General features: G+C 45.2%; 1 protein-coding gene across 2 annotated transcripts; it reads right to left on the bottom strand.

Moving 5' to 3' along the window:
* Positions 1 to 6,819: 6,819 nt before the first annotated feature.
* Positions 6,820 to 10,334, bottom strand: LOC146183185 (uncharacterized). 2 transcript variants are annotated; one of them, XM_084609071.1, is made up of 6 exons: positions 10,082 to 10,334; positions 8,761 to 8,949; positions 8,266 to 8,385; positions 7,910 to 8,108; positions 7,424 to 7,521; positions 6,820 to 7,021 (listed from the first exon to the last, which is right to left on the bottom strand). In XM_084609071.1, the coding sequence occupies exons 1-4, from the start codon at positions 10,227 to 10,229 to the stop codon at positions 8,041 to 8,043; spliced, it is 525 nt and encodes a 174-aa protein (XP_084465197.1). In that variant the 5' UTR covers positions 10,230 to 10,334; the 3' UTR covers positions 6,820 to 7,021; positions 7,424 to 7,521; positions 7,910 to 8,040. The 2 variants fall into 2 exon arrangements, with proteins under 2 accessions (XP_084465197.1, XP_084465198.1); XM_084609072.1 differs by lacking the exon at positions 8,266 to 8,385 and having other exon boundaries at positions 6,824 to 7,021; positions 10,082 to 10,273.
* Positions 10,335 to 13,328: the final 2,994 nt, after the last annotated feature.

Genomic DNA, 13,328 nt, shown 5'->3' with positions numbered 1-13,328 from the left:
TGTACATTTCTAATGCTGATTTGTCTCCATCCCTGTTTTCCACAGACCCCTCTCTGTTTCTTCAACATTTTTCTTAATTGATAATTCCTGGCTGGTCCCCTACTGCTGTCCAAATATTTGCTTGCCAATTTTCTTGTCCGCCTTCTCCATCTTGTGTCAACATTCCTCATGTAGAGGTAGCTGAAGACTTTCGTAGCCCATCGCTTTTCTCCCATTTTTCTCTCAAACACTATCTTGCTGCCAGCTTCCCTGCTCTCAGAAGAAGACCATCCCAGGTCACCCTTGGTTGGTTGGTTCACAGGAAGGGAAAGACGCAGTATCTGTCACACTTGCTCTGTGGACACCTGAACCGCGCCGTAAGGGAAGGAAGGTGGGAGTGAAAGTGGAAAGAGAGAAAAAGGAGCCGTAGTGGAGGGCTACGGAGTAATTTCGACCACCCGGGAATCTTTAATGTGCGCTGACAGCGCACAGCACACGGACGCCACTTCGTTTCGCCTCCATCGAAACGCAGCCAGGTCACCCTGCACACCCTAGTTTGGCGTATTCCCATGAGCTCCCAAAGCAAGCCTACCCACCCCGCACTGCTTAATTTCCAACCATGCTCGGACCAGCTGATCTCATACACAGTATGTTGACAAAAATCTGACGAGGAATCATCACCCCTTTGCAAATCCCTCGCACCACTTCATACCTATTGTAATTCCACAGTGCCCTGTTTTTCATGACAGCTGCGTTTCTGCTTTCCTTAGCTGCCAAATATTTTTCATGCTCCGTTAGATATTCAGCTCCATTATTTATCCACACCCCAAGATATTAGTACTTATCCACTACTTCCAGCATGTCCTCCTGTATCCTATGTTCGCCAGCCTCATTATCATTAACAATCATGACTGCCAATTTTTTCTTGCTAAACTGCAGACCTAACTTATCTCCCTCTGTACCGCAGATATCCATCAACTCCTGCAAATCTACCCTGTTGTCAGCCATCAGTACTATATCATCTGCGTACATTAGTCCTGGTAATGACTGTTGGATAAATTGTCCTTGCTTGAGTAAGAAAACATTGAAGCCGAGTCCACTCTCCTCTAGTTTAGCCTCTAATCCTTGCAGGTACAGCATGAACAACAAAGGTGACAGGGGACATCCTTGTCTAAGCCCCTTCTTTACCTCTACAGGCTTCGACACCTTTTTTTCCCATTTTATTAGCACCTGGTTATCCTTACAGATATCTTTTAAAAGATTGGTTACTCCACTTTCCACACCTAATACATCCAGAATACTGCATAAGTCTTCTTGAAGTACACTATCATAGGCTCCTTTGATATCCAGAAAAGCTAGCCATAAAGGTCTGTGTTCCTTTTCTGCTACCTCAATACACTGTGTCAATGAGAACAGATTGTCCTCTAACCTCCTTTGTTTCCGGAAACGATTCTGCAGCTCTCCCAGCACCCCCTTGCTCTCTACCCATGCCTGCAGTCTGTCCTTTATAATCTGCATCACCACCCTGTGTCAGCTTTGTCCCCTTTCCCTTATATATCATGCTCATCCTACTTAGTCTCCATTCATCAGGAACTTTGCCATCCATTAACATTTTGCTAACCACCTCTCTTAACGTTTCCTTAGACTTTAAGCCCAATGTCTTTAATAACATAATAGGAATACCATCTGGGCCTGCTGATGTGCTACTTGGTACTCTCTTCTCGGCTTTTTCCCACTCTCGTTGTCCAACTGAAACAATTGCACTAACCGGTCTATCCTCCTCTACTAAGGCACCTACGACGTTTCTTTGTTCTTTAAACTTTTCTGACATCATTAGATGTTCTATTGCCTTTTCCCCTTCTAGCCAGATATCTTGATCTGTAACAATAGACCTCTGCTCTAGGCTAGTCTTATTACTAAGGGAATTCAGGTGTTGCTAGAATTTCTTAGCTGCATTTTTATCCCTTTTGTTTACTTCTGACAGCCACTGGGACCCCTGTCTTCTAATTTTCTCATTAAGTAGGATGCCTCCCTTCTACATTTTATGTATTTATCCCATTTTCTCCCAACGTCCGCTTCTGATTTTCCCCTACGCTTAGAATATCTGTGTTCCCCGGAGGCATCCTGATGTTTCTCTATGGCCTTCTTAACTTCCCCATCCCACCAGCTCTTTGGTTTTCGTCTTGTCCTTTTTTTCCAGACTCGCACCTTAGCCAGCTCTAGCTCAAACAGTCCCCTTAACTTTATGTATGTCCACTCTGCTTTATTATCCTCAAAGATTACTGCTTCAATTTGGTTGCTTGCTGTTTCCATTTGCTGCTCCAAGTAAAAGATCCCATCTGGCTGGTCATCATGCTTCATTCCTGCTTTAGTTTTTATTCCAAAACTCAGCTTGATATGTTTGTGATCACTGCCTAGACTCCTGGTGCCATGTTCATCTATGTTCATTACCCCTAGCCTATTGTACATCCTCTGTGACATTATCGCATAATCTATTGTCGAATGCAGACTCCCCACCTCCCACGTTGTGACCCCATCACACTTCTCAGTACTATTACAGACAACTAAGTCATGTCTTTCACACATATCCAGTAGCATGGTACCTGTCGAGTCTGTGTATCCATCCATATCTTCTACATGGACATTCATGTCCCCTATTATAACTATCTCGCATCCTTTTCCTAGCTCATTAATGTCACCTACTATACATTCTACCATTTTTTTGTTTTCCTCTTTGGCGGTTGCTCCTGTCCACAGGTATACAAAGCCAAGGAGTGTTTGCTCCCCTGCCACTTTTCCTTTTAGCCATAAATTTTCCCTGCACTCCTGTTTGACTCTTTGCCAATTTGTACTTTTATGAATGAATGCCCCAATTCCCCCTCCCTTTCTGCTGCCCTCCGTTTTGTTGCAGTATTCCCATGAATAATCAGGGTTACAGGGTGGTTGCTCCATGTCCCGATGATGCGTTACCACAAATCCATAAACCATTAACTTCTCCTGCCTTAGCTGTTCTTCTATTTCCTCCCATTTTAGCATATTTCTGCCACCTTGCATGTTAATATACCCTATGTCTGAATTAATTTGGCTCTAGCACTTATGCCTGTTGCTTCTATGGCTTCTATGTTTCCCTGATCTAGGTTCGTCTTCCTGGTCGCCTTTGTTTACACTGGTGGCTTCAGGGCCCTCCTAAAAAAGCTGTTGCCTGGCGGCCTATCCTGCCTCCTACCGGTGGCCTGGCTGTAGTGGATGCCTTCTCATGCAAACGGATGGAGGCCGGCCTCGTACACATCTCTGTTAATCTCCATTGTGTTGTACCGAAGTGGTCGGCTCAGGCTGCTAATGATCCGGTTGGCCTCGACTACTCTCCCCTCTGTTCTGCTGGGCTGCCCAGCGACTTCCGGGATTGTGCATATAGTCATGTGCACTTTCTCAAAGGCCTCCTTTATGTTCTTTACACTTACTTCTAACTGCCTCCCAAGATTCCGGCTCGCCCCTTTCAAGACATAATCGAGTCCAGCATGGATGATGACCAGGGTTTCTACATCCTAGTTCCCTACCACCTCCTGGGCTTTGGCCATCGCTTCTACCATACCTTTTCCCGATTGGGCCTCCACCCTCAAACGCCTGTCACCCTTCACTGTTGTTAGGACAGCCTCCTCAAACCTCGCTACATTTGAGTCCCCCACCACCAGAACCCTTCTACGTTCTAGCCTTTCATCTCCAGCTTGCGCTAACTGCCGCCCGGTTCGCTCTCGTTGGCCCTCCTGTCGTAGCGCTGTTCCACCCTTCTCGCGCGATTCTGGGCTTGTCGTTAGCCCTCCCGGAGACTGTTTTGCTACCTCGCTGTAGCATCACGGAGCCGCCGCCGCGCTACTGTTTGTCTTCGCCTCTTGCGATTCCACCGCCACTGGGTGAATTTCCCTGTCCGCCTCCTTCCCATCTCCTTCATCTTGAGGGAACTTACGCTGGCCTCATCCCCCACCTGTCTTTGCTCCGACCCGGGGTCTCTGGCTACCCGCGTTATAAGCGCCTTCACCTGACCTTCCAGCTCGGCTCGCGCTTTTTTTGTTCTTCCCTGAGCTGAAACCCTATGTCCTCAAGCTGGGCGGTCTTTGCCCCTTCCATCCTAACCAGCTCTACTGCCTGTGCCTCCAGCGCCATCCTTTTCTCCCTCTCAACCTTCAGGCACAGGTCTCTCCCGAGCTCCTGAATCCTGAACTTGCACGGGAAACTAGTCTCCCCCGCGTATCAAAACCAGTTTCATCCATGTAGCACCAGCGCCTGCACTCGTCACATTGCATCAGCTCCTCGCCCCCCATGTGTTCCTTAGCATTGCGACCCATACGCAGCCCGCACAACTACCTAGGGAAAATCGGTTACCTCCGCTTTCCCTGGCCTTATGATTTGAAATTAGCACTTTAACTCATGCAGGTGAATACGCTTTCAATTGTAAATATAAAAGCGTACTTAGCTTCGGACGACGTCGCTGGCAAATTCCCTCGGAGTCCCCAGAAGTCTGCACGTGGTCCGCACAACACCAGCCAGCGCTCTAAACCTCTAAACAAACTCTAAATGCTCTAAACACTCGGCGAAATGGCGCGAAATCTGGCCCCAGGAAATGACGCATGACTACAGGTTTTCCCTCTGAATTTAATCCTAGCGCCAGCGGAAATAATCTGAGCGCCGACTAATATAATCTAAGCGCCATGCAATATAATTCGAGTGCCAAGTATTTAATCATAGCGCCAGCATATTTAATCCAAGCGCCAACTCGAATAATGTCCGCGCCAACCAATTTAATCCAAGTGCCAACGCAATTAATACAAGCGCCAGCGAATTTAATCCGGGTGCCAACCAATTTAATCCACATGTGGAAAATGATGCGGTGGAGGACTCCAAAGCATGAAAAATGAATTCCAGAAATAAATAGAAATTGAGATCACATTCCAGACCATGCGACGAGTAAGCGTCACATCTGCATGCACTATTTCGCTTTGTTCTTGTATCTTACAACAACCAAGAACCATATGTGCAGCCGAAAAAAAAATGCGGTTTGTGACACGTCTCTTTCAGCTTTTAGCTTAGACGCATGGCAAGTGAATAAATATACCTGTCATCTTCTAATTGTTTGGTTAAGCACTGCTTATCATGGGTTGTCTTATGCACTGAATCTGCATGCTGATGGCAAGTGCGGTCTTCACACAACAGCCGGCTGTTTTTAGAAATTGCAACCGGTGCAGAAATGTATTTGGGTTTCTAATCATGATTTAACACCACTAGCAGAAAAGGATCAGTGTAACACACAGTTGGTTTCGGCGTGAAGATGTAACGCTACCACGGAAAGAGAGAGCGCGCCCCTGCTTTCAGTCTGGCCGCGGCACGGTAGAGTGAATGAAACTATGTACAGCGGAGCTTACAACCGAGGCCAGGAATAGCTACTGGCTTCTCAATATGGTCACCTTAGCAGCAGTATTTAATTTGCCTGGGCTATTGGGCGGCAATCCTAGCAGCGTAGGTTGCCAACAAACTATAAGCACGTACAAGCACAGAAGTAGCCGACTGAAATGCAATTTTATTTTCTAGGAGACATTAGGCAGGTTTAAGTGTAACTCAGAACGTTTTACATATCGTCTCCATGCAAAGCTGCCCGTATAAAAGAAAAGTTATGGCGGTCAAAAGCAGCGCACTCTACGCTTTGTATTTGCTGCATAGAGTGTCGGGCAGCGTCGAGCAACAAACTGTGCCGATGGTCCTTTTTAGTCATTCCGGGAGGAGTGATTAGCACCAGGTCTCTCCGCTCGCTCAGGAAAGCTTTGACTTCCGACTTGAACTTCGAAAAAACTTCCTCTATAGGGTTGAAAAATGGACTAAGGAGGCAGCCGCTTGATCGAGTGCGTCTGACTGGCCAGGCTTGCCTGTTCCGCACGGCTGTGAGCTGGAGCGTTGTCAAAAATAAAAACCGCTTCAGAACCAGGTTCTTCACTTTCGACACGGGGTGATATGTCGCTCAAAAATTCATTGAAAACGACCCAGTGAACCTTGTCTACGGCCGTCCAATGAATGACACCATTGCAGGCGAGAATGTTAAGGTTTGCTCCTTTGGTGCCAGTCGTCGTCTGCACCGCAGGCTGTCCCTTCACTGCACGGCCGAAGCTCCTTGAACACCATATGTTATAGTTGGTCTCATCGATGTAAAACCTGCACAAGCGAGGTCCTTCACACTGCAATATTGCGCGTATGTTTTGCGGCTGCGTTTCACGTCGTCTCTGTTGCGGTCAATCGGCTTCTGAGTCATCAACTTCATAGCGTAACCGTGCGAATCCAGTAGGCGATCAATGCTACTTGTGCTGATGGCGATTCCCGGCAATTCTTCTTCCACTGCTTGCTTTATTTGCTTTAGCGTGAAAGCAGGGTTGTTATCTACAATATTCTTTAGAGCCGTTACAGGTAACGCAAAATGTCACTGGAACGTTATCTGAATGGCCACAAATGTCAGAGAGCAACGTTGCCTGATTGTTGCTAATGTCACTATTTTTGATCACCAGATAACGTTATGCACTAATGTTTCTACAACGTTCTGAAAACGTTGACGTTATGTTATTTCAACGTTATACCAACAAAAAATGACGAAAGAAACGTTGCCTGTACATTGCCTTAATGTATTCTAAACAATGCATGCGGTACCTTCCTCAAGGAGCTTCTAGGCAAAAGCTACATAACCCGCACCATCTGCTCCTACTAGACAAGGTGCAGCCATAGCTGATGAATCGTGCATGAGTGCGTTCTGCCTTCCTGAAGTGACTAATGTATGCTTATATGTCGGCAAGGCACACACCAAAAGGCAGTTACGCAGTAATCGTGGTCTGCTGACTGCTGACCGGTCACTTGAATGACACAGCCAGTGCAAAAATTACGTCAGGTGCACATGTGAGATCATTTACACAATTTATTTGGCATGATTGTACATCTGTTGAGTCAGCAATTCCATGAAGAAACGAGCAATCACATAGCTGCCAGGTCATCCATTCCATGAATTAGGCCACTAAATTAAAAGAACAAAAATACAAAAAAGATTATTATTCAGCCAAAATTCAAGACAGCACTTACAAAGTAATCAGACATCTAAAACTAAATTTGCAGGACCAGAATTACTTGTGTGTGGAGCGTGCCAATATTTATTGGACAGATAGTACAAAAATAAAGAACACCAGGACACCCACTGAATTTCCGCTTTTAAAACCATCAAAATTACAGCTGATGCAACATTGATGGCCTTGCACTATATCCTAGAAGTTTACTTTTATGTACCATAGGTTTTGCCTATGCTGTTCCATATGATATGCTGGTAAGCTAAGTGACTGTGACAAGTCCAGTTTTTGCACAGCTTGATGCACAAGTAGACTAAATGATAGTCCAGCTTCCGTACACAGCATAACAGACCTACCGTTTTTTTGCAGCGTGCTGGTGCGTAGCGAAAATGGTCGCCAATGTCATGTCTCATGTCCACTTCCTTGCCCAACAGGCAAGACTGCCGGAGGGCCACTGCGCAAACAAAACAATATCACAGACTTAGGGCAGTAAACCTAGACACACACTGATATTTACTACAAATTAACAAAACCCATTACATCTGTTATGAACTGTGAACACGCTTTTGAATACATTGAATTGTGCATCTCAATCTATTATACGACTCAATGAATCCACACCTTTTGCACAAGGTTCTTCAGAAGCCCTTAAATGAGCAAAAGAAAAAAAATTAGAAAATACATTAGAACGCAGCAGCAAAAATGGACTGCTGGCCAGAATTTAAAAACTAGCCAAATATATATTTGTGCCAGAATAAAACCACAAATATAGAGCTATAACATGCACTGCACAGTAAAATGTTGCTTACAACACCCACTACAGGCACAAGGCAAGTTTTTACCTTGGATGCCGCTTTCTGCTTGTGCTGGTCTCGGTGGAGGACGGCCAACGAATGGTAGTTGCTTGGCTTGTTGTGTAGGAACTGTAGATGGTAGGCGATGATTATCGCAGCTTTCATCGCTTTCACTTTCCTCACAAACAAAAAGAGCCTTCTGTTTCCTTTTTTTTTGTTGGGACGTTGCTGCCGTCTTCATCCGACACTGCAGTTAAAAATGTTTCAATTCAGTTATTTCAATAGTGGCTTGCTAAAGTAACATTCACAAATATAGCAGCAAAGCAAATGGAATATGCATGATTAATATAGAAAGTGTAAACATATCAGGCAAAAACATTTTAGCAGCAAAACTGGACTCGTACTTCCATACAACGTCTTCTTGGTGGGCTTTCTCGGCCTTTTTGTCAGCCGTTCCTCATCAGCTGTCAAATCTGACACCTCTTCAGCTTTCTTCTCTCTTCTTTTTGCGTCAGCATATGTTGCTACAAGCAAAGAGTTCAGTGTAGAAAGATTGAATGACACGGCTAAAGGGAAACTGAATTAAAATATTAAGCAGACCCGTGAAAAGGCAACGTTCACAACTGCTTAGCAACAATATTACTGAAATAAGAGCATAACAATATCACTATAACAGGAACCTTGAGCCAATGAGCAACAAACACGATTACTGATAAGAGTCATTGAATTAAGATGATGTGTGATTATTTCACCATTTTGGCTCAGAAGTTCTCCCCTCTGGCAGTGCTTAACTTATGTGCATCGTTGCCTTTGTACACTGCCACAACCAAGAACCTAAAGCTCCGACAGTACCCTATAATCACAGTACTATCTTGTGACAAAAAAAAAAAATGACGTACTAGTCTCGCCTAAGATTCGGCATTTGTGTGCAATCCATTCTTTTCCAGGCTCCTCGCAGTCTTTTATAGCGCTTGGGCAACGAGACGGGGTTCGGTATGGCAGCCATAATGCTTCCCCATTCCACACCCAGAATTTTGGGGATGGCAGCAACTCCGTCCGCACTGCTGAATTCGACGATGTAGAACATCCTGCAAGAATATAGCGCAGTTAGCATAACAAGCACTAGTGCCAAGTCAAAAGCATTATTTTCTAAGTGCCTCTGTTGAAGAGACACTAATGAGTTGCACTTCACTGCTCAAGTTTCCAATCAATGAGGGTCAACTTATGGTCAGTGTGTATTTTGCCAGCAGCTGAGCGAGATGCATGTCATTGAAACTAGTTTTCTTTGCACACTTATTGCTGGCGTTTCAGGAAATTAAATCGCTGCAAACACTATCTCCTACTCGGCATGTGCAAGAAATTTTCATCAACAAGAAGTTTACTGCTGATCTCTAAAGTAAAAACAGTGCAACACAGTCGTGGCGAAGAATTTCAGCATACTTAACTTCCAACTATGTTCAGTCCACGCAGATGACACACACACACACACACACACACACACACACACACACACACACACACACACACACACACACACACACACACACACACACACACACACACACACACACACACACACACACACACACACACACACACACACACACACACACACACACACACACACACACACACACACACACACACACACACACACACACACACACACACACACACACACACACACACACACACACACACACACACACACACACACAAAGCGCCAAAATGCTAAACCGGAATGGCAAAGGGCGCATACATACACTGAGCAAGTTAGCGAGATGGCTGGCTGGTGGCCCCAACCGGCGGCCTGTGGGCTATCAAACTAGATGAATTTTCAGTCACACTTCGAGCAAACGATTAATGACACTAATCGGTCACACAGACCTAATGATGCGGCTCTTGCCACGGGCGTGACAACTTAGGCGTTAGCGTGACACTGTCACGGTGACCACACCGCCAAAGAGGCAAAATAATTTCAGCATTTGTCTCCTGATCAGAACACAAGCAGCTCTGCTGAACATCTGTGATGCGGGGCAGCGCAGCACTGTTCTGCTGCGAAAATGCATGGCCAGTCGTTAATGACAAAGAAATTCATGATTAACAAAGCAGCAAGGAATAAACAGAAAACGCGTGGCGCATCCAATGTGGTTCCAGATGAGGCAGTCTGAGATATGCCTACAAGCTAAAAGGGAGGTCACCAAAGCAATAGCAACTCACCTGTGAGCGATGAACAGTGCATGCAGTCGGAAGATTGAGTTCGCACGTGAAATGCGGCTGCGAAGTCTGCACGAAGGCACTCAAAGTCAAAATGCACACGAGCACAGGCAAGTGGCAAGACAAGGCATAACGTGCGAAAAAGCTCCATAAAGCCCCACAAGAGCCATGCCGTCGTATTTCTTTTGTCCCGCCATATTGAATGTGGTGCCGCCTGAACCAAGCCTGAACTGCCTGAACTGCCTGAACGCAGCAAAATAATATGAAATAAATATTTGTTAATTTATGCTAATGTTCAAGCTTAGTAATTTACTGCGTGAAAGTTTTTTTATTTGCAAAAAATTGTTTATTTATGGTTATTTATTACATAAACGCTTTCGTTGGCCAAGACAAGCAATGTATGGCACACAAACGAGGTGTAGTCGAGCCAAGCTCAAGCCCAGCCAGTGTGTGTTCACATCTCATGGGTAATGCTTGTGTAGCAGCGCGGAAAAGTGGCTTTTTCTCCTGAGCACGCCTTATCATGTTGTATCAGCTTTGCGCTGTTATAACCCCGATACTTGTGCGTAGCTGAAGCAAGTGATCATACTGCTCATTCGTCGATGACCTTCAGTGCACCATGATGCGTACCGCTCGTGTTTGCGAGTAAAGCTGTGTCTATCGGCGATGGAGAGGACATAGTGGTGTATCATTGATGTTGGAAGAAGACAGAAATTCTGACGCAGGGCAACCAAAATAGCAGCACTTTGCCAATCTGATAGCCCTACTGTACAGCAGTCCCTTACAAGCTGAAACTTAGCTACTGCCGAGGAACATTTTGAGAAGGTGGTGTTTCACAGCAGCAACGACGATGAAGAATTGGTTTCTCCATTGTGCCCCGTTGATCCACCGCCAACTGGCGAAGTTGCCGAGTCTCAAGAACAAATTCTACAGCAGTATTCATGCAGCAGTGAGCTCCGCGATTTTTCGTCAAGCGATAGTGAGGTGGATTTAGCTCCGGCTTTGCACGACCCACTTCGTTCATGGGCTGTAGATAACATTTTTGCCGCCCACATCACTAAGCTTCTGAAAATTCTGCAGCCGCACCACCCAGACCTCCCTTCTGATGCCAGAACACTGCTGCGGACGCCTCATGCCAGTAGTCACCAGCATGGGAAGTGGCACTTACTGCTTTTTTGGCGTCACTGGAAACCTCATTCAGCAACTAGAAAGTGGAGCCATATCAGTGAGCGCTTCATTGATTTCCCTGACGATGAACGTCGATGGTGTGCCCTTATCTAGGAGTTCGTCGAAACAGTTCTGGCCTGTGGTTGTGCGGGCCGAAGAAAGCTCGCGAAATGAACCTTTCCTTGCAGCTCTCTACATGGGGGACTCAAAACCCGAGAGTGTTCACTTTTAGAGCTTGGACTGCACCATGGTGAAGCTGTGTTCCCTAGTGATTGTTCATGCATTTGCGACATGCCTGCGCGGGCATTCCTTAAATGTACCAAGAGACATGCAGCATACTATGCATGTGAAAAGTACGTGCAAAAAGGCATGTACTCTGTAGAGCATAGGAAAGGTATATTTCCTGATGTGTTGGCCCCTCCGCGTACAGGTGAAAACTTCAACATGACAGCCTGATCATCACAATTGCACATCACCATTGCTCAAGCTGGGCATCAGACTGGTTCCCACTAGACTATATGCGTTTGGTTTGCTTAAGAGTTATGAAAAGACTTCTAGTGCAGTATTGGACATCAACTGCCCCATCAGTGTCAATGCTGCCTTTGAGTGCACGTAGGGCCATTTCTGAGAACTTAGTTACTTTGGCTGTCAACACTCCACAGGAGCTTCAGCGCATTCCAAGGACCCTGAGTGTTCTAGAATTTTGGAAGGCATCCGAGTATAGAAACTTCCTTGTTTACTTTGGCCCCATTGTTCTGAAGCAACACCTTGCTCATCCATTTTACACGCACTTTTTGAAGCTAAGTTCTACCATCACAATACTGGCCTCACCCGATCTTTGTATGACTTTGTGTGAATATGCTGAGCAGCTGCTACTTAGCTTCGTTACAGAGGCAGGTAAGCTTTATGGCAGTGGCATCTAAAATGTTAGCATACATAGCCTCTCGCATCTGGAAGATGATGTGCGACGGTTTTGCCACATTGCCATATTTTCAGCCTTTCCTTTTGAAGCTTTTCTAGGAAAGCTGAAGCGACTGGCCAGAGGCCATGCCCTTCTTACGGAACAAATTTTTATGCGAGCAGCTGAACTAAAGCAGTTCAAGCAACCAGTGACTCCTAGAAGTGATGGCATCAAGCTGTCCAATATTCACATGAATGGACTAGTCCCTGAAACATTCCGGGGGCAGCGATTCAGTAAAACTACGATTGGGAAAAAAGTGTTTTCTACAAAGCCAAAAAACAGCTGTGTGAGGATAACGGGTGGAAATTTTGTCCTAATAAGAAATTTTATAGCAGCTGAAGGTGACGTCCTTATTTGCGGGCAACACTATGCCGATGTTACTTTCATGATGCAACGCTGTGGTCTGTTGACATAGGTGTTTACAGAGCCCGAGGACTTTCACGGGGTCTGAGTACGTGGAGCATCAATGAAATTGGTACAAAATGTGTGTGCTTACCGGTCAAGAAAAATGCAGATGCTATTTTTTGTGCGCTCCCATTGTAAAAACCATACCTTTGCTTGGTACTCTCTGACAATGACAAAACCATTCCCACAACACGGTATTTGTTTGCACTCATGTCCATGATATAATTTTCACTGTCTGTTGGGCTCTCAACAGTATTGTAAATTAATAAAAGTATAGTTTGTGATATTTTTGACCGTTGTGATCTGATGATTTGTTGGAAAATAATTACTATCTAAAATTGTTTCCATGTTATAAAGCTGCCATTTATCACTTGAGCATATATTCTTGTCCAACCAGGAATTTCGCATTTCACTTTTGCAGCTTTATTAGTTTCGCCAGTAATATCTAACTCGGCCTGTTTATAAATGTTGCAATAGCAATGTTATCAAAACGTTGGTGAGATGTGTACACCCAACGTCAGTGCTGTGTATGCCTATAAACGTTATGATGACGTAAACTCTAAACGTCAGGGCAACGTATGTCTTGCAACGTCGCAGCAATGTGAGATTTTGTCGCATTACGTTGTGTGGAAGTTCATACATACAGGCAACGTTTAGGCAATGTTTTGCGTTTTCCGAATTTCCTCGATGTTCCGCCTTTCTGCAACGCTTCTAGAT

The sequence above is a fragment of the Amblyomma maculatum genome, chromosome 7, assembly GCF_055883805.1.
Source record: "Amblyomma maculatum isolate TAMU_Amacu chromosome 7, ASM5588380v1, whole genome shotgun sequence".
Classification (NCBI taxonomy): Eukaryota; Metazoa; Arthropoda; class Arachnida; order Ixodida; family Ixodidae; genus Amblyomma; species Amblyomma maculatum.
This window is presented reverse-complemented; position numbering and strand designations above follow the sequence as displayed.